This window comes from Gambusia affinis, linkage group LG04 (genome assembly GCF_019740435.1).
Source record: "Gambusia affinis linkage group LG04, SWU_Gaff_1.0, whole genome shotgun sequence".
Classification (NCBI taxonomy): Eukaryota; Metazoa; Chordata; class Actinopteri; order Cyprinodontiformes; family Poeciliidae; genus Gambusia; species Gambusia affinis.
The window spans coordinates 25,929,671-25,951,218 of record NC_057871.1 but is presented as its reverse complement, the minus strand read 5'-3'; the positions used below and the strand labels follow the sequence as shown (position 1 = coordinate 25,951,218).

The following is a 21,548-nucleotide window of genomic DNA, read 5'->3' as shown; positions in this document are numbered from 1 at the left end:
CCATCTTTCAGGATTGTTGTATCTCAAAGTGTGTCTCAATTAAACCTAAACTTAAATAGTTCCTTTAAACTTTGAAGTTTCAGATTACTTTTTAAACCTACATTATGGTTGAGTGTTTTGGTGCTCTAACTTTTTACGCAACCCTTATTAATTGCTTAAGTTTGACCTATTGATTAAAAATTATGTTGTTTGGATTTGAGGCGATCATCTCAAGGTAGTATATAATTAAGTGTAAGGAGAAATGTTTAAAGGAATTATTCCAAAATGCATCATGCATATGGATTAGCCTCTTTTTAGTCTGATACTCCAATAAAATCTAGATCAGTTTACCTACAGATGTCACCTTATTAGTAAATGGATCCCATCTGTTTTTAAGACATTTTTCATACTTTACAACTATGTCATGTGGTTTGCATAAATTTCCAATAAAAATTTTTTAATGAGTATATTAAAAAAAAAACATTTTAACTAACAATATTATATTTTGCATGTAAAAACACATTTCACATGTGTTTGGATCATAATTGTCTTTGTTTATTAAATAATGGCTATTAGAACATAATCAGCATGTTTTTTTTTTTGTGTGAAATTAAACAAACTTGTCCTTGAACTAAAATAAAAATAGATTATTTAGTAATCACAATCTGGAGGTGACAATGCATGTTTTTAATTTATTACCAGTTGAATTTATTGAATAAGGGTTACAGGAGCTTTTTGGCAGTTCTTTGTGCTTTTATGTCACTTGGAACAGTGACATAAATTGTAAATTGGAGTAAGAGTAATTACATAAATAAGCATGCGTTTATTCACTTTTTGTGTTGTGGCTTGGTCTTTTGTTCTCAGGAATTTATCTGCAGCTGTTAATTTATTGTTGAGGCAGTTTTCTTCTGGTTCGCCTAAAGTTTACACCAGCCTTTTTCTGGAAGGCAGCTATTACGAGGTGTTGCGTGATCGCACCAGTGGGAGGAGCGAGCCTGTAGGTGACATTTTCGTCTGACACACATTCGCCCCGCCCCCTTTACGTCTGGCGTCATCGACGTCGAACGGGACTGTTTGTTCTGGATTTGGGGCGAGGAAGGTCTACGGGCGCTGACAAGCGACTGAACAAGGTAAAAATAGACTTTAATGGTCCCGTTTGGATGACGGCAGCATATCAAACGAAAGCGTACAACTGCGGTGGTCTGCTAAAGTGTTTAAAATAGTCATCGTTGGCGTATTTTCCGCGCTGTCAGTGAGTGCTTCAGCAAGCGGAGCATGAGCTGTCCTCGCAGGCCTTGTACCGGTTTGGCTACACGGGATATATGTCGTTCTGCCTCATATTTGAGTGCGGGTTCGTCTCCTCGTGCACTTTCTGTGTCGTATCTTCCGCGTCTAGGTACTTTTGTTGAGGTGACTTACGTGACAGGTGTCACTCGGTGCTGTCAGTGTACATGTTAGCGGCAGGTCGCTGGGACGCTAGTCAATTAGCTGCTAGGCTGTTTGTTTGTAGCCCCGTAGGCCGTATTCGTGACATAAGCTACGTCCTAATGGGTGCGTAGATTATGCACTATGGCGCAGAAACTCATGTGAAGGGCGACGTACGCTCTTTCGCGAATACCACCAGTGCTGTCGGAGTGGTATTCTAAAACGCTGTTTACGTACACAGCTGTCACTTTATCACGGTGAACACGGCGACCCACAGTCATGGAAGGTTAGTGAGGAAAGGTTTGCAGCAAGCTGGGTTTTTAAGTTTTTGTTTGGGTCAAATTGAGTTACGAATTTTAATAGACAAATATTATGGTGGCGAACCGAGTAAATGTAGTATTTTTTATTACCTCAGTGTGTGGCCTTCTTTAAAGTACGCAATGTAGTGTTTACCATAGAATCTTATTTTTTCTAAATAGCGCTATAAACCTAACCATATTTAAAAATTAAGTGCTATATTAAACATTGTGCTATTAATTTAAGAGTATATCACAATTTGTCACTCTTAAAATACCTGATTTGTCTAGACTTTGCAAAATTGTCTCCTTTTGACAAAATCATCATTAGTAGGTTAACAAAATATTGGTCTGAAGTTATAGTAGGTTATTGAAAAAAGGATTAAAAACTTTCATGATACCAAGATTATGTGTGTATTAAAGTTAAATTCAGTGTTGAAGGCTGAAATTGTGAAATATGTAGAATTACGAAAACCAAATCATACAAAAAAATGTTAGAACATGATTCATCATCATCTTTATTACAGACACAAATAAGTCCACATGAGAATAAAAGGAAAATAATAATTTATCCAGTTTATTCAGTCCATATATCATGGTTATTCCGCAAGATAATTTCACTATTTATTTTTTTATATATTTCCAGCAATAAAACCCTCAAAACTAAGCGTGAACTTTAAAAACCAAAACACCAAACCATTATTAAATTGCTTATTAAATGGCTTTCTGTTGAGAAAATTTCCAAAGTGTGCTTGTGACAATACATAACCGGATTTTATTTTTACTGAGCTAAAAATGTTTGGAAATAAAGAATTAAATTCTACTTTAGTCACAAGTAGTTGAATAAAATGGCCAGCAAAAAAGTAGGCCATTTTAAATATCCTTTAATGACATACGCAATAGTAGAGGACTGAATCAAAATGGACAATATACACCTGCTGATGTAGTTGAAGCATTCAAATAAACAAGCTTGCTGTTATTTTATAGAACGGCACTGAACATAGAGAAAATATACATTGAGCAACGGCAAACAAATGATAATAAGATGTTAATATCACAGTTATACATTTTAATATCATCCAGCCCTAACCAGAAGCTAATGCTAGCCGGGCGATTGGCATTGTTGGCTAACCTGCTCTAATTTAAAATCACGCACTGCTCCAGATTTTGCGCTTGCAATCTTTTGCAATCTAATAACTGTAATAGACGGGACTCCTGTGATTTGAACGATGAACATGATGCATGTCTTTCTCATAAGCAAGAGAAATGACTTTATAGTGATTCTATATTGAAAGAAGAGCAAAGTGGGAAGCGTCACCACTGCTCAAAACATTAAATTTGACTTTTATTAGACTGAAAAACTCGGTGAACAGTATGTTAATCATTTTGAAGACATACCTTTTTAGAACTGTGGTTGAAAATAGAAAATGACTGGAGTAAAAATTACAGTCAAATTGTGAAATAGTTTGTTCCTGTTTTGGTGGAAACTGGATTTAATGTTCATTAATTAATATTGCATGTTCTGTTATTGGATATTAAAAATTACAACTTGCAATAGCAAGTAAAAGAGATCTCAGAAATTGAGAGATTTTAGCTGCATAATAAAATGAATGTATTTATCAACAAATCTCTCTAATTAAAACTCTGATCAGATCTTTTTTTCTAACACAACTCGGTCTGCTGGTCACAGTATCGTGTAATTATTCCGTTTTCATGTAGTACGCTAGATTGCACCACCATTGGTTAACTCAACGTTACCCTCTTTGGTTACTTAACGACATCGGACATGTCTCGTCTTAGACCTCGGGCGCTCACTCTTGTGCCTCTCTCTCTCTCTCTCGCAGGTTTGACACTCGCCTTTCTATGTGTTGTGGTTTCCCTGAACTCACAGCGTGTCGCTGACCAGCATCCCGTGTTTCCTCAGAAAGGTGCTGCCTCACCAGCTGAGATATGATTACACTAGTGGAGTAGACCACAGCGGCACAGCATCAACCATGTGAGTTTCACAATGATCGTTTCTCAGATCAGGTCAAAATTAGCCACACAAAAGTGCAGGAGATGTTACACAATCTGGGTATTCAAGTTTTATTCAAGTTTAAAGCATAAACGGAGAGGAGCTCATCAAGAACCTATTACATTGAAAGCTGCAGCAAAAGTTAGCTCTGCTGTCACCTCTAGCATCATCTAATGAAATCCAAAGTTTTCGCTTTGATGATTTAGTCAGGCCAACTTAAAGTTTGCTGTTCAGTTGCATCGGAATGACAACTGGCTGTTACAGAGTACTTCACGTTATAACGGTGTCTCCTGGGAAATCCTGTATGGAATTGATGCTTGATCCAAGACCAAGCAGTGCTGTGTTTATTTTAAAGGGGCAGTTTTATGTAAAATCAACTTTTTTTTTTTTAGCTTTACAGCATGTTATATTGTTCATTCCCTCATCAAAAACATACCTGGAGTGTTGCCTTGAGTCTCTCATGTATGTTTGAGAAATCCTTTAATCTCCCATGGCAACCATGCAGCTGTGCGAAACACCTGGGTGGACCTAGCCCCACCTTTGAGGACTGGTTCCTCCTCGGAGCTGCAGCTTCTGAGCTTCTCAGCTCCTTCAGACTAACCAGCAGCAATTGGCAAACACCTAGTAGAACTTGAGCTCATTATATGAGCTACTTCTCAGAGCAACGCTGGTAAAAAATACTCTTAGAGGATTAATAGAGAAGCAATGTTGTGATTATTTCCTGAAGGTGGAATTTCAGACAGAGCATGAGTTTCTTAAAGAGACAGAAGCCTGATTTCAAGCCGTGAAATTTCTTTTAAGTCATATTTGATGTATAAGCATTTTATAACAACTGAATGTAATGTAGTTATGCTATAAAATAGCACTATGATAGCACCCCTTTAAGCTATATGAAACAATTGCATAAATGTTGACATTACCCTTTCCTGCTAAAGCTAACAACACAAACTCCAAAGCTTTACACATTCAATATTCTGAATGATAGACACTACTGCTGTAATTTTTAAAGCTATAGTGAATCAGATTTAACACACTGACATTACATTATCACTTAAATTTTGAAATATTTCCATTGTAGATTGAGGACTTGTACGGAATAATTTAGTTTTAGCTTGGTGTTTTGCATGAGAGACCAAATCCATCTGGATTCAGTTTAATGCCTGTTTAGTGCTGGTTTGTTTTGATGTGTCCACTTTTTATGTGTGTTAATGCAACATCACTAGTCCTACGTCAAAAAGCAAGCTGAAAGTATAACATTTTAGTAAGCTCCCTTCAGCTTTTCACAAGTCGGCAACGGAGAAGCTCGTGTTCTGCGCTCATGGGAGTTTTCACATCTAAAGCTGGCATCACAGAACCACATGGATGCAGAGCGGAAGTCAGCAGACTGGGTTTAGAGAACTACATGTAATTTCTGTGTCTTAAAATGTTAAAAAGTTTAAACCCCATCGGTGACGTGTGACTCCATCTCGATTTTTTTGGATTTTTTTTTTGCTTCCACTTCCAGGCGTCACCTTTACTGAAGTAACTACCGTTGGTTGAGGTCCGGCGGTCTGATCTATAGGTGCACGTCACCTCAACAAGTCAACCGTATCTTTATGGAAAGAAATGAGGCGCACGGTGCACGCCGCTGCACTAGTCCCGGTGTGTTACGTTTTAAATCAGCCGATCAGCTGCTCACACACACTTTTGTGACATCTCTGCATCACACCTTCAAACCAGATCACATGTTTGGTTTGACGTGTAATCTGGTTTACCACGTCAAACCAGATGAGATGATAACTCGCCTCATACAAGAGAGATGAGAAAATGATAAGTTAAATCGACTAGCGCCATACATGTAAACACAAACATTTTCTTTACTGACTGTTTAATAGGTTTAAATGCCTGTTGGAGATCATTTAGAATTACTGAAATCAATTCTGTTTGCTAAATTCTTGAATGATTGAACAGGATTCAGAGTATTTAATTTGAGCCATTTATTGGCTGTTATTATTCTATATCTATATTTCTATATCTGTTATTCTAAGAAGATCATATTCTTATGATCTTCTTATGAGATCACAAGAACAAAATGAAACAATAAAGAAGAAAGTATAAAAATACTCTTGTTTTTAGCACACGAAAAAATGTTGCCAACACTGCCAGAATTAAAAAAAAATGTTTTTTATAGAATTGATGTTAATATCTGGTGGCCACTGTAAGTCGACCAGCACAGGGCTGTCACTCCCTCATCTGGCAGCTTGGAGGTTTTATTGAAGTGTTTGGGTAACGCTACAATTTTTTATTTTGCTTTGTTTTATTTATTTTTTGGGGTGGGGGAGGATAGTCAGAATTCACCCTTGCTTTTCATAAATAATAATACATTCTGTGAGTTTGTGCCATGCTTTATGCATATTGAAACGTTTTTTGCTGGGGGTTTTTTTGTGTTTTTTTTTTTTGGTGAAGTTGAAATTACGGTTACTGACATTATTCTCTTGTCTTTGCATTTTATCTGGAGTCGAAGCTGTATTTACTCCTCTGTGTCCAAACCAGCAGTAATATTTGTTAGTAGGGATCAACCGATTCGCTTTTTTTATTTTTTATTTTTTTACATCCGATAGTGCTGAATTGACAGGTTTTTTTGTTTTTCTTTAAATACAGACATAAATGTACCAAATTAAAAATTCATTTTCTAGCTCTGCGCCAGTACAGCACACTTAAACACACAAACAGATTCACAAGCTTGGTCAAACATGTAAAAACATATCTTTAATTTGTTCACTCGATTAGTGCAATTAGGAGAAGAACAGCCAATCTAAAATATATAATAAACTGAAACTGACAAAAGCAACAGGCAAAAAATAAACTGCAACAAACCTTCTTTCAAATGGTTCAGAAAGTGTAATTAAAAATTATAAATGTAATGTAAAATACATAATAAAGCATGACGTCACTCAGAGCATAAAGCATAGAATTAGATTGTATAGATCTGCCCTTCTGGATTGGGCACATTGTCACCAAGACCCTATGTAGACTTTATGTTGATATCTGTATTGATACAGATATTAATATCAAATCGGTACTTAAAATCAGCACTTTTTAGTGAAGTTTAAAAAGTTCACAGCTTTTATTTTGTCATTTTCTTTAGCCTTGTTAATTGATGAAACACAAAGTACATAAACACAAAGTTAGCTGCAGTTTCTAGCTCTAAGTTGTTACGTTTTCCTCAGAAAGTTGAGGTTTTTTGTTTGTGTCGCCAGAAGCCTTTAAGGTTTGAGCAGAAAACCAGCAGTAAATTATTAAAATATCTGCTCTATCTAAGCGGTGGCTTTCTGTAAGTTCTGCGTCTTTCCGTCAACTGCAGTGCCCTTGATGTTGTTTCACAATCGTCCTTTCAGAGGGTCAAAGGAGGAATGTAATGGCCTGAGGGGGTTCCCCCCACTACAACCTGCCCCTGCCAGGTCCAACCCATCTCACCTGTCTGCTCGCTCACTGCAACCCTCTGCTGTGATGGGAGACGGACTGGAGGCGGGCAGCAGCCAGCGCCTCCCTCCCGCCACGCCGCCTCTCCCCTTCAACCCCCCCCCTCCAGAAACATGGAACCCTTCCAGGCCCAAACGACAGACCAACCAGCTACAGGTAGCTTCACTTCAGCTCGTCTTCATGTCCCCGTTAGCCTGCAGTTCCCCTCGGACCAATAATTTTCCTTTTGTTTTGTCTGTGCTCTTTTCAGTACCTGCTTAAAGTGGTGTTGAAGACATTATGGAAACACCACTTTGCATGGCCCTTCCAAGCACCCGTAGACGCAATGAAACTTAATTTGCCTGTGAGTCGTGTTTTCTTTATTTTTTACGAACCTGAAGTCTCAACGTAAAGCCAGTGTTGCCACAGAAGCTGCTGCCGAGTTCATTTTACATGCAAACACCACACAGCCGTGCAAATAGATGGCTTCTACTCGTAAACAAATCAGAATCGAATTATTAAAGTAAGTAAATACTTAAATGATTAGCTGAAAACAGATTAGTTTGTTGGTATGATTATAACTACTTTAATCTTGTTTTTGTTCCTGTAGTGGTTGGACGTTTATATTGGATTAAGAATTGTGAAAATATACAGCAGAAGCTTTTAGTTTCAGTAATGATTAGTTTAATTGATCAGTTTATGAACAACTGATCAACTCGGTTTTATTATATTTTGTGGTACTTTTGTGATTACAATAAAAGCGGCTATAAGAAGAATTTATTACTACTTTTTCATGTAGGAACTGTGTTACAGCAATTATTACCCTGCGAACACAAATACTGCTCTTGAAAAACATTCCCATTTGTATTATGCTTCTCTAGGACATCACCCACATTAAGAAATATGATTTGTACCATTAAACTGCACAAAGTAACTGCATTTAATCATATTTTCAAATGTATTGCTACTCCTATTGAACATACAGTGGAGAAAATAGTAACAGGAACAATCCTGATAATATGGACAGTTTTTAATTCTAATTTAATTTGGAATTCATCAGTCCACCTTACACAGAGTTGTCAATTTCTTTACTTTTCTTTTGTTTTTTTCCCCCCAAAGGACTACTACAAGATAATAAGGAGTCCTATGGACATGGGCACCATAAAGAAACGTCTGGAGAACAACTACTACTGGAATGCCCAGGAGTGTATCCAAGACTTCAACACAATGTTCACAAACTGCTACATCTACAACAAGGTTAGCCGAAATCACACGCTGAAATCACACTTAACCTTCACGAGCGACACATTGTGTTCTTCTCTTACAACATGACAGAAAAACAGGCTTTAGTTCATCTGTTATGAGCAAAGTTTTAAAAAAAATTTTGTAAGAATAAGCGTGTGCACCACACAATATCTTGCAAAATTGTTCCATTTTTAAACTTTTTGTCGTGTCGCAATCCCAAATCCCAATGTATGTGTTTGGATTTCATTGTAAAAGTATGCTTTCAGTCTGAAATGAGCTCTGGTTTTCATATCGTCTCTCACTTCTTCAGCCTGGGGATGATATCGTCCTTATGGCCGAGGCTTTGGAAAAGCTCTTTCTGCAGAAGATCACAGAGATGCCGCAGGAAGAGGCGGAGATCACCGTGGTCACTAAGGGGCGTCGAGTCGGGAGGCGAGAGCCCTGTGAGTAGATTTATCTTCAAATGCACATTTAATTTCTGGCAGATGTAACGTGGAAAGTAGCTGAGAAGACTTGTTTTCATTGACGTGTAAATGGTGCTAACCTGACTCTTTAAGCTTGTCAGGACACATACAGGCTTAAACTTGCCTTTGTGGAACAAAATTCTGATGGTGAAATCAGGTTTTGTTTGTTTGAAGAACTTCAGGTCTGTAATTTCCTGTTATTTGAAATGATGTCATTTGTCTTACATGTGTAAAACACAGGGTTCCCGCCGATCCTAAAAAGTCTTGCCAGGCATTGAATTCATCGATCTAAAATTAAGGTCTTAAAGCTGCAGTATGTAACTTTTATAAAAGAATACTTTTACATATTTGTTGAAACTGTGATGGTATGGTAGGAGACAGATAATCTGTGAAAAATCCAGCTTCTCTGCCTTCTCACGTTGCTCCCAGTGGTAACTAGAAACATCCAATCAGAGCCAGGAGGCTGGTCTTCACTGGGGTGTATTTCAAATATTTAAATAAAAAAACTAATCAATAGTCACCTATTGACTGATTACACCTTTATTTCTTGCTATGTTTTCAGCCAAATTGTCCAGCCCTATGTTAAAAAAATGAGGAGGAAAGGGTTTCCCCCAGTGTGTTACAAGCCTGGCGGGCCACCAGGCTTTGCTTGTGCCCCCACCAGGCTTAGCATTGCTTATTTATTTAAGTCTTTTTTTAAATGTTTGCGTTTTTTATAGATGGTGTTCAGGCATTAATCTTCCAATCTTTCAATAACACATGATCATCAAGTGATATTTTTAAATTTCCTGCCAACTTTAACAAATTTTTAACTCAAAAACACAACGGCCCGCTGGATGAATGACTGCTGAGCGCCCCAACCACCAGGCTTCGCAGGTTTTCTGGGGGAAACCTTGTAGGACATATTTGCGTACTGGGGTGTTTTTATTTTTCATTTGTTATATACTGTGAAGTTTGTCTTGAATGTTTTTTAAAGTGGTATTAAAAAAGTCTTAAATTTAACTTTCCTTAAGCTGTAGGAACCCTGAAAACAGCACTCCATTTGGTATTTCTCTTCTCTCTTGTCCTCATACATCCATCCTTCGTTCTAGCGCTGATGACTATGTCGGATTCAGGCCAAGAGTCGTCCTCTCCGTCAACGACCCCGCACACGAGAGGCTTTTCATCGCCCTCAACCACTCCACACACCCGTGGTACACCAACCCTCCCCTTAACCCAACCTTTACCTCAGCCCCTCGTCCAGCCCTTAACCCAACCTTTAACCCACTCCTTATCTCAACCATTACCCCAAACCGTACCGCAGCCATTAGTCCAGCCTTTAGTCCAACCTTTAGTCCAACCTTTAGTCCAACCTTTAGTCCAACCTTTAGTCCAGCCATTAGTCCAGCCTTTAGTCCAGCCTTTAGTCCAGCCTTTAGTCCAACCTTTAGTCCAGCCTTTAGTCCAGCCTTTAGCCCTGTCCCAAATCCAGACACAACTCCCGCGGGTGCCTCCCACACCCACAAACCACGCTTCACATCCTGGACCCCAGTTTGCCCTCTCTACCCCAGACGTTCTAGCCCCAGGCATGACGTCTGTCCCCCCTCTGGCCATGACGCACCCAGGCCTCCATCCTCCACCGGTGCTGCAGAGCTCCCCGGCCCTCATCAAGGTAACCACTGACTCCACATTTCGTTGTGTTACACGCATCTAAATATTTCTGTTCTGACGGAAAACCCCAACTCCACGTCAACAGCAAAAGAAAAGCCAGAAGAGGAAAGCGGACACCACCACCCCCACCGCCAACGACCAGTTAAGCGAGTCGCCCCCAGTGTCCGACGTGACCCGGCCTCGCCGAGACAGCACCCGCCCGTTGAAGCAGCCCAAGCGGGACTCGTTGCAGCCGGACTCCCAGCATCACATGGGCGGAGGCCTGGAGGTGGGCGCCACGGCGACGTCCAAGCGCCAGGATCAACTCCGCTTCTGCGCACGACTCGTTAGAGAGATGCTGTCCAAGAAGCACATGGCGTACGCCTGGCCTTTTCACAAACCCGTCGACGCCAAAGCTCTGGGCCTGCATGACTACCACGAGATCATCAAGCACCCGATGGATCTCAGCACCATCAAGGTGACCTCTTTTTATTATTTTTTTTTAAAGTTTGGGGGTTACTTGTGCAATAACTTTTTAGGATGGAGTGAATCAGCTTTTCACAGTTTAATCCAGATATTTACATACTATATAAAAACAGACATTAGCTGCCTTTCCATTACAAATGTGTCCAGAACTTTGTCGATATTTCGCTAATGCCGCAAACTAATTCATCGCGTCGTCATGCTCCTACCACTTCCTGTCGTCTTCTTCTTTGTTTCCTCCAGTAGCAACATCCAGTTGTTGATCACATGACTCGTGTGATGTGAAAAAGTGTTTCCAATTCAGGTTTGGCAAAATATGTTGATGTCATCACAGCTGAAAAACCACCTCATACTAGCGCATAAAACTTTTTATCAAAAAAAGTTTTGTCTAAATTGTCATGTTTCTATTAAGCAAATTTCTTTGCTCAACTATATAGTGAATGGAAACGCAGTTAGTGTCTGACATTAAAACACTGCCTCAGGTGTGTGAGGAGAATCAAAATTATTCACCGACTGGAATATGTTTTTAAACTACTTAAAATATTTTTCAGATTTAGAGATTATGTACTACTACCTCTTTGAATAAATTGTGAAAGCCCAGCAATGATGTCAAGGCTTTGGAACTTTCTGATTGGTTGATTCTATTGGTGGGACTCAATTAAAGATTTTAAGTTAATTGCAGGATTTGTAATTAATCTGAATTTAATCCAAAATGACTATCTAGAAAAAGAACTGAATAATTTGAGTTTATAAATAATTTCACAATTCTAAATGACCTAAAAGTTAAGAGATTTAATGTTAGACTGTGTGAATTTCTGTTGACACAAAATCGTAGAATTATACATTATTATGAAATAATATTTTTAAATGTTTTATCATAAGTATTTTTGATCATTTTAAATGGTTTTTGTCTCCTTCAGAAAAAGCTGGATAACAGGCAGTACAGAGACGCCGAAGAGTTCGCTGCAGACGTCCGGTTGATGTTCTCCAACTGTTACAAGTACAATCCTCCAGATCACGACGTTGTTTCCATGGCGCGTAAATTACAGGTAAATACAGCCGCACGCAGCGGAGAGACAAAAAATCAGGCATTATGAATTTATTCATCTGATTTTGAAAAATAAAAAAATCCGAAAGACTCCAGACAAACACAACTTACGATGTGCTGCTGTTTGGGATTTTACGGGAAAAGATATTCTGTTCGCATTATTTCTGGTGGGATCACCACCAATAGTTATTTTCAAAACGGTAATCAGGTGGCTCGTTTTTAAAATAATCAAGGTATTCTACACCTTTGTTTTTCCCTGTTTAAAACCTCTTTTTCTTTCAATCAATTTTTTTTTTTTTTACAAAGTGAATTTATTTTTCTATCCCACAAGATAAAATGTACACAAAACTTTACGCTTTAAAAGGGGAGTTATATGTGAAAAGCACCATTGCAGCTTGACACAAATGAACATGTGCATTTCAGTGTAATGTGTATTTAAAAATAAAAATCCTAGAGACTCAAATTGTCAAAAATTATGAGGCTTAACTGGAAATAAACAAGTAATAAGTCTCAGGTTGGCGTGAAACTCCAAAGAAAAAAAAAAGACTTATGTATTATTTTATAATGTTGCTTGTGGAATTTGTACGACATGCACATTATCTACACTAATAAATGTTATTAAAGTCAGGCGTAGAAATTTATTTTGGGTTTCCGTGCACGAAGACACAAACTAACACAGTAGCAGGAAACTGTAGCAGACGATCGGTCTAACTTCAACTTTAAACACTTTCAAGAGACAAACGACTCATGTTGGAGGTTTTTCTGTTTCACCTGCACTCTGCTGCAGTTCACTTAAAAAAAAAGTTTCAACTTCAAACCATTAAACATTAAAATGGTTTTAATCCTCATTAGATGGTAGTTAGATGATCTGTCTACCATGTTTGTTTCGATGTAGTTGCCCAGAAAGGGAACACGCTCTCTCCACACAGCACTTTGTAGGAAAACTGTCTCAACGTCTGTTAACCATAAAAGGAGAAATATAAAAACATAAAATATTAAAGCTAAAAATCCTCTGATGCCGTTTGCAACCCAGTTTCCCCGTTCATCTTTACTTGCGCTGCACTGACTTCACCTCATTTCTGCATAGATGTTTGTGGAAGCTATGATTTTTTTGTGTATTGTTTTTTTTTTTTTTTTATGAATCCGTAACATTTTATTTCAAAGCACAATGCAGCAGCAGTCTGATGCGTTAACGCCACCTTGTGGAAGCAAGCAGGATGGCCACAGGAGAAAACAAGACAGTTATTTATTAGAACATTTAATGTTTCAATTTAGTTTTAATTTCTTTACAGATCTGTACCGAAACACTTTTTTAAACTTCCAATACCGATATCTGAGGTTTAGTATCAGTCAATCTGATACGGAGAAAAAGTGCTGAATTTGCTTAAATTAAAATATAAAAAAAACATTACAAAGTTATTTATTAACTCTCCGTCAGTACACCAATAGTTTCACAAACTCGGTCAAACATGTAAAAATGACACAACCTTAATTTGTTTAGTCAGTGCAAATAGGAGTAAAACAGCCCATGTAAAATAAATGAGAGAGAAACTTAAAATGACCAAAATAATGGGTTGAACGTCCTGGTCAAACATGGAAAAATAAACTGCAACAAACCGTCATTCACATGGTTCAGAAAATGTAAATATAATGTAAATAATAAAGCATGACGGTAGTCTAACAAAGCATAGAGTTAGACTGAATAGATCTGCCTTTTTGGATCAGGCACATTGTCACCGAGATCTAAAAGTATCTGGACCGATACAGATATTAATATCAGATCGGTGCATCTCTTCTGATCTGACATCCAGACATCACGTTAACACTTTAGCATTCATAACAAACAAAACGTCCTCAGTCCGTCTCAGTCCAGTTGTCTTGAAGTGGGAAACCGTTTGACCTGAGAGTTTCTGCTGCTGTCCTCCACCAAAAGGATGTGTTCGAGATGCGCTTCGCCAAAATGCCAGACGAGTCCGAAGGGCCCACCCCGGTCCCCACGCCGTCGTCGGCCCTCCTCTCCGTCCCCCCCACTCGACAAGCCCCTCCTACGTCTGCTGCGTCGGAAAACGACAGCTCGAGTTCCTCCGACTCCGAGTCGTCCAGAGGAGACTCGGAACAGGAACGACAACAGCGACTGGCTGAGCTACAGGAGCAGGTCAGAGCGGCGCCGACAAACGTTTTGCAACCTTTGTTGTTTCTTTTTTGTACATTAAAATGTCAAAACCATTTACGATTTTCGGTCAGCCTGTTGCAACAAGCAGTTAGTCACATGATGAATTAAAATGAGGCAGAGAACATTTCATCCTAACATTTGTCCTATACTTCTATGTGCATCGACCGTCTGAGCTGACAGGCTGAATTTGTGGTATTCCTGAATTCAAGTCACTTCAATTCATTTATATTCCAACAGTTATAAATGTCATCATAAAAGAAGAAGTCAGTTGAATTCAGTCAGGAACATTCTTTGGCCGTCCTGGGTTTGAGGACGCAGGCTGGCTTTACACAACCACAGAGGGGATTGTTCACATCTTGTGTTTTCTGTGTGTTTTTGAACCTCCCAGCTCAAAGCTGTTCATGAGCAACTGGCGGCGCTCTCCCAGCCACCGACCAGCAAGCCCAAGAAGAAAGAGAGAGACAAGAAGGAGAAGAAGAAGGAAAAGCATAAAAAGAAGCAGGAACCCGAGGAACCCGCAGAAACCTCTCCTCCCGCGACGCTTCAGACGTCTAAGAAAAGCAAGAGTAAAGATCCCGTCACCATAAAGGAGAAGAAGAAGAAGCAGCCCAGGTACGTTTTCCTTTGCAGAATTCAGTCTCGACGTCTCTGCTTGAAGTCGGACTAAATCAATCATTTGTCCATCGCAGTAAGAAAGAGGACGTCAAAAACAGCCGGCCACCTCCGCCCCCTCCGTCAGGACCCGTCGCTCTTCTGCCTTCAGCGTCTCTGGAAGCGGAGGACGACATCGGTGTGTTTAATACGGAGCAGAGGCGAAGCATGACTGCTTCTGGAAGCATCCGGAATATGATTTCATGCAAATATTTACATTTACAGACTCATTTCTGTCCCATTGTCCCATCCAGTTTCAAGATTGTATAAATTTATATCTAAAGTATTTTTTTACATTTTAAAATGAACATCAAATACCTGAATTCTTATTTGTGGTTAATCAAAGACTCAGTGTAAACCTCTGCAATGTTTTTTTTCTTATTATTCTTCTTCTTCTTCAGATCTTGGCTCTGGCAAGCCGATGTCGTACGAGGAGAAGCGCCAGCTGAGCCTGGACATCAACAAACTGCCCGGCGACAAGCTCGGCCGAGTCGTGCACATAATCCAGACGAGGGAGCCGTCGCTGAAAAACTCGAACCCCGATGAGATCGAGATCGACTTTGAGACCCTGAAGCCGTCTACGCTGCGGGAGCTGGAGAAATACGTTTCTGGTTGCCTCAAGAAGAAGAGAAAACCATCAGGTGGGTTTTTGAACAAAGTTCTGGTTGAAAAAGATGGACATCAGAAACCCAGTCTGTGGGCACAGTCAGCATTAATTCTGTTGTCAGGAGTTTGTCTGGGCGATATGTTTTAAAAATAAGCATTTGATTTCCTTTTTTTTTTTCTTTTTTCTTTTAATCAGGGTTTTTTTCTCAGTTTCTTGAAACAAAATTACAAAAGACAGAAAATATTTTCAAAAAAGTGGCTTTTGTTTCAGTCATCCCATCTGTCTGTTCAAAGTCCAAATAATTAGAAATTGCAAAACAAGCTTGACAAACAAGATGGCGGCCCACGGTGTGCTGACATCACTCTGAATTATAGAAACTCAATGAATGCTGTGGTGAAAAACATCCACAATTTTCTAAAAGTAAATCTTCTAAAACATAAAACATTGATGAATTATTGATCACATTGATTATCAAGTGGCTTATGGTCTTTTGCCAGCGGCAAAACCAAAATCCTACAACCGCTAAAATCTGACGCCTCGCCATTTTTGTTTACATTTTGTGATTTTGTTTGCATTTTGTGATTTTGTTTACATTTTGTGATTTTGTTTACATTTTGTGATTTTGTTTACATTGCTCTCAGTGTCGCTTCCCTCAGGTTTTTCCAAATTGATTGGTTCATTTGGCACAGTACAGTGTTCACTGTACATTTATTAATTAAAACTGAACTGTCTTTGATCGACTCTGATCCAAAATCTACAATACTTACACGGCTGAATTCTGAATTATTTTGTTCTGCACAGATTATTTGAACGCAGCTCAATTTAGGATTTGTTGTGTTTGTGCCGCTCTAATACGGATATTAAATACTTGTATTTAATACATACAGACACTTGTATTTATATAGTTGTAAATGTTTGGTGGCTTTTGTTGCAGTAGAGAAGTCTCTGGAAATGACCAAGGTAAAGACAGGATCTTCATCTTCAGGCAGCAGTGACTCCTCAGACAGCGAGGACTCTGAAAATGGTAGTGTCTTTACTTCACTTGTGTGTTTTTACTGATTGGCCTTCAATTATTGAACCTGTAAATGTTGTCTTTCGTCCTCCCTTGAACCTCATTTGTCCCGTGTCTGCAGGGCTGGTTCCCAAGCAACAGAAGAAGACGTTACCCAACAAGGACTCCAAGAGAGGGAACCACCAGCCGCTTCCTCCTCCTCCTCTTCCTCCCAGTGGGATGCTCCCAGTCGCCCCCGCGCCTCAAACACAACCCCAGCTGTTCCAGTCCAAGCCCCCGTTTGTATCCGCTCCCTCTGTCCCGCCGCTGGACTCTTCTCAGCTGCTGTCCTCGGGATTCGATCCTCTGGCACATTTCATGAATTCCCACCTGACAGAGTCAAACGCAGAGTCCGGCGCCGCCGTTACCACCGCCGGGGCGGGTTTACCCCCGGGCCTGCTGAATGCAAACGCAGCCCTCAACCAGACGCCGACAGACACGCATCCCTTCCTAAACCAGCATCCCATCGTTCCTTCCCCAGGTTGGTATTTCAAAGCTGTGGCTTAAGCATATCCACAGAGCAGCCTAAATTATCCTTTAAAGAGAAAGTTTTATGTAAATTCAACATTTTTGAGCTTTGCATCATGTTATAAATGTTATATAATCATCAAAAACATGCCTGGAATGTTGCCTTGATCGTTTCATGCGAGGCGATATGTTTCTCCGCCGTACCGTCCAGTCTGAGTCGAAACCCTAATTTCCGCACGTTGCTACGTTTTTGATAGAATACGTCTTGATAGATTGTTGGATTACGCTTTAAAGGTTGTCCCCTCTTTCTTTGTCTTCTATGTTTGCAGCCCTCCACAACGCTCTCCCCCAGCAACCATCCAGACCTAGCAACCGCGCCGCGCCTCTTCCGCCCAAACCGCCGCAGCCTCCTCCATCCTTGCTGCCTACCCTGCCTCCTCCGCCGCCCTCCACCCCCGCGCAGCTCCAACCCACACTTCCCTTGAGCCTCCCGCAGCCAGTCCACCGCCCACGCGTACCGTCGCCGCCGTCGCACGGCATCCTGGGTACCCTCTCGGCTCAACCTCCTCAGGCGTTGCTGGAGGACGACGAAGAGCCTGTGCCGAACAGCTCCGAGACGCCGCCGCTCAGCCAGGTTCATAACCTGCTGCAGTCGCTGCAGCCCCGGTCCACCATGCCGCCGCAGCTGCAGCAGCCGCTGCACACACACTCGCCCGGCCAGCCCGCTTCCCAGCTCCTGCAGTCGATACACACGCCGGGCTTGACGGCGGCACCGCCCACCCAGACGCAGAGACACGTCCCGGCTCACGTTCCCCAGCTGTTCCCAAATTCCCAGACGGCGGCGCCGCAGCAGCTGAAGGGCGCCGTCTTGCAGCAGAAGGTCCAGCAGCTCCAGCATCAGCAGCAGCAGCAGCAGCCGTCCCCACACAACACAGCAGAGGCCTTCTCAACTAAAGGTACCACATTAAACACGTTGTTTGTTTTTTTATTTTGTTAAACCTTCACGTAACCAGGTAGGTTGATTAAGAACAAATTCTCACTTTCAACAGCCTCCGACTCAGAGAACATTAAAGGGGTGGTATTTTTGAGCTGATGGTATTACTCCCTAATCAAAAACAAACCTGGAGTATTGCTTTGATTCTGTCTTGCATGTTTGAGAAATCCTTTAATCTCCCATGGCAACCGTTCAACTGTTCTAAACACCTGGGTGGACCTAGCTCCGCCTTTGAGGACGAAGCTCCTCCTCAGAGCTGCAGTTTCCAGGCTTCCGCATCACAGAGCAGAGCAGAACAACCCCACCACTCAGCTCCTTCAGACTAGCCAGCAGCAATTAGCAAACACCTGGTGGAACTGCAGATCTACTGACCCACAAACAATTTCTCAGTGAAACGCTGGTTAAACTGTTGCTAAAGGGTTAATAGAGGAGCCATGTTGTGATGGCTTCATAAAAGTGGAGATTCAGAAAGAGCAGGAGCTTCTTAAAGCAACGGACGCCCAATTTCAAGGCATGTAATTTCAAAATAAAATTTCTTTTAATTCCTATTTTATATGTATATATACAGTATATTGCATTTTCATAACTTCAAAGCTCATTGTACTGAGCTTTAATGTTTATTGCAGGTTGTCTGGTTTCCTTTTTAAATATTTTCTTTTTCTGACATTTTACGTGGTTGAAGTTTTATTTTATTTTATTTTGACTTGTTAAAACAGCTGAAAACTACCAGCGTAGTGACAGACAACAGATTGGAGATAAGCTGGAAAGTTCCACAGCTCTTAATAACATCAGGACCTTGATTCTAATAAGATACATGTGTTTTGAGTTTTACATTTTGTAGCTAGATATTTTTTATTGGTTTAGTGTTGTTGGGGTTTTTGTGTGTTTTTTTTTTTTTTTTTTTGTTAAAGTTCAGTGTAAATGTTGCTTAAAATACACAGATTTTTCCTTTTCCACGGCCCTGGTGTAATAACTACGCTTTGAAAAACAGTTGTCATTCCGGTGTGCATCCATACGGTGGTGCTAGAGAGCTCGGCTGTAGATAAACTGAAAGTCTTGTTCTCTGTGTTTAGGCTGCCTGCGTGAAAGCCCCTCTCCTCTAATGATGCATTCGCCTCAAATGCCTCAGTTTCATCCAGTGGGACAGCAGTCACCTTTACAGACCAAGAAGCATGTAAGCAAATCAGGAAGGTTGCATCACTGTGTCGATGTGTGGCGACCGCACTGAGTTCTGTGTGATTCGGCTTGGCGTAGGGGCAGAGGGCCAACCTGGTGGGAGTTAAAGAGGAGAAGCCTTCACAGTCTCCAGGTCCACCTTCATCACCTTTCAGCCCTGCAATCCGCCAAGACGCACACAAACATGACAACAAACTCGGTGAGTGAAACGTTTATTCTCTGCTAAGGAAGGATAAAGCAGCGTTTCTGTAAGATTGGTCAAGTCCAGAGAAAGTTTTTAAATGTTTTAAGTTTTATAGATTTCAGAATGAAGCAGATCCGAGTCCAAACACTTTTAAAAAATAAATAAAAAAAAGTGCAATATCCCTTTAGTACTCAAATCTGTAGAAGGCCTGAAACGATTGAACGGATTAATCGACTAATTTAGTAATTGATTAATTATCTGGATTACACAGACTAAGAAAGAGAGGATTGAGCCAAAATTGTACAAAACATTTGTACATTTTGCTTTAAAGATGTTAAAAATTCTTCCTCTTTTAAACACATTTCCCCCAAAACTCCTCTAGTGGCAAAGTTTAACGTTCCTCTGGTTGCATTTTAGGCAATAAAATGTTGATTTCTTTATTTTTTATTTCAAACGGGAACTGAATTTTTTGTTTGCATATTTTAGTGTATTTATAATATTGTATTGTAAAAAGTCGTCCTACGTAGTTAAAAGAAAACAATTTGTTTTATCCGATGAATTGATTAATTGTAATATTATAGAATAATCGATTATGAAAATAATTAGTTAGTTGCAGTCCTAATCTGAAGACGACGTAAGCGTTGTGTTTCAAATTAAATGGAGTATAAAGGTGCTAAAATGTTAATATTCTTAAATATCTGGAAATTTGAGGGAAAAAAAGCCATAAAAATTTAGATTTGAGTTTGCAAGAGTTGGCTTTGCTCTGGTTCCTCATTTCTCCCTAAATGTGTGTTTAGGTTTGGAGATAAAGCCGCTGGATGGTTCTCGTCCCGTTTCCCGCCTCCCTAACTCCCCGTCGCCGCCCGCCTCCCAACCGGAGAACAAAATCAAGCAAGAACCCAAGACCCCCATCGCACCCAAAAAGACACCGGTACGCACAAAAACACTAAATAAAATTGTGCCACACCCAGTAAAACTCTTTATTTCCCTCTAATCCTGCTGTGTTTCTGTCCCAGGATGTGAAACTAAAGAACATGGGCTCCTGGGTCAGCCTGGCTCATCGCTCCCAGTCTGCACCGACGTCATCGCTGCGCTCGTCCAGCGACAGCTTCGAGCGCTACAAGCGTGTCGCCATGGAGAAGGAGGAGCGGGAGAGACAGCTGAAAGCCCAGGCGGAGCAGGCCAAGAGAGTGCAGGAGATGCTACGGTAAGTAGGAGGGACATACGGAGATGAGTGCACAGAGAGCAGCTCACTCCTAATGATAAAGAAACGACTCAGAATTAGCAAAAAGCGCCCCCTAGGGGAGGTGAGAACATTTTTTTCTTTTGAATTCCCTCTCAAATTTCCTTTGCATCCCCATGCAAAAAGTTTTCATTTCCTTACAGAACTTATGTTTGTGTTGCTTAATTTTGCATCGTTTTGAAAAGCCCTTCATCAGCATCAGTGATACCAGGTACAAACATGAACTTGATAGAATGAAAACAAACCGCTGCCTCCTGTTTCCGTGTCACAGCCGCGACGACGACGACACAACGGAGCACAGTCGCCGGGGGCGACAGTCGCCCCTCGCTCCGACCCCTCCACCCGTCTCCTCTCCGCCCACTCACTCCCCTCAGCCGCCCCCGGCTCCCGCCAAGCAACAAGCTCCGCCCCCTCCGCCTGCGGCGGCGGCAGCACCAGCTGCAGCACACAGCGCTCTGGACCAGCAGAGGGACCGGGAGCGCCTCCGCGAACGGGACCGGCGCTTCAGAGAGGCCGTACGCACTTTTTGTTTGTTTGTTTGTTTGTTTGTTTTTTGCTTGTTTGTTTCTCACATTTTTTCTTTAAATTGCGTTTTATCGTCCTTTCACCTTTTCGGTTTTCTCTTGCAGATGGCGGACAACATCGACATCAATTTCCAGAGCGACCTGATGGCGATTTTCGAGGAGAGTCTTTTCTGAAAAGGAAAAAAAAAAAAAAAAAAAAGCACGAGACGAGGACTTGATAAGTTACAACAAATGTACAAGCGTCACAAGACACAGGGCTCTGACACACATGGTTGCCGCCGCCGCCGACACAAACCCACATCAGCGAGCGGACCTAGCAGAAACCTCTCCGCCCTGTTAGCTTGTTGTGATTGGGAACGTAGAGAAACGTCTTTTCTCCACCCCGGGTTTCCTGCTTGAAGTTCTTTGGTTACTTATTGATCTCCGAGGACGACGGGATGAGCAGTCTGACAC

At 40.9% G+C, this 21,548-nt stretch overlaps 1 protein-coding gene across 8 annotated transcripts; it reads left to right on the top strand.

The window, feature by feature from the left end:
- The first annotated feature begins 1,020 nt into the window (after nt 1–1,020).
- Nucleotides 1,021–21,323, top strand: LOC122829478 (bromodomain-containing protein 4-like). Of its 8 annotated transcripts, none has more exons than XM_044114054.1 (23): nt 1,025–1,109; nt 3,625–3,696; nt 5,219–5,355; nt 7,058–7,332; nt 7,427–7,519; nt 8,275–8,412; nt 8,711–8,843; nt 9,956–10,515; nt 10,600–10,971; nt 11,897–12,025; nt 13,958–14,179; nt 14,586–14,809; nt 14,887–14,987; nt 15,250–15,489; nt 16,390–16,479; nt 16,589–16,987; nt 17,304–17,930; nt 19,042–19,142; nt 19,223–19,343; nt 20,126–20,259; nt 20,345–20,535; nt 20,843–21,086; nt 21,201–21,323. In XM_044114054.1, exons 3-23 carry the CDS (start codon nt 5,310–5,312, stop codon nt 21,267–21,269), a joined length of 4,509 nt encoding a protein of 1,502 aa, XP_043969989.1. In that variant the 5' UTR covers nt 1,025–1,109; nt 3,625–3,696; nt 5,219–5,309; the 3' UTR covers nt 21,270–21,323. The 8 variants fall into 8 exon arrangements, with proteins under 8 accessions (XP_043969992.1, XP_043969989.1, XP_043969991.1 ...); XM_044114052.1 differs by having other exon boundaries at nt 1,034–1,109; nt 3,545–3,696; XM_044114053.1 differs by lacking the exon at nt 1,025–1,109 and adding an exon at nt 1,142–1,375 and having other exon boundaries at nt 3,545–3,696.
- The last annotated feature ends 225 nt before the right edge of the window (nt 21,324–21,548 follow it).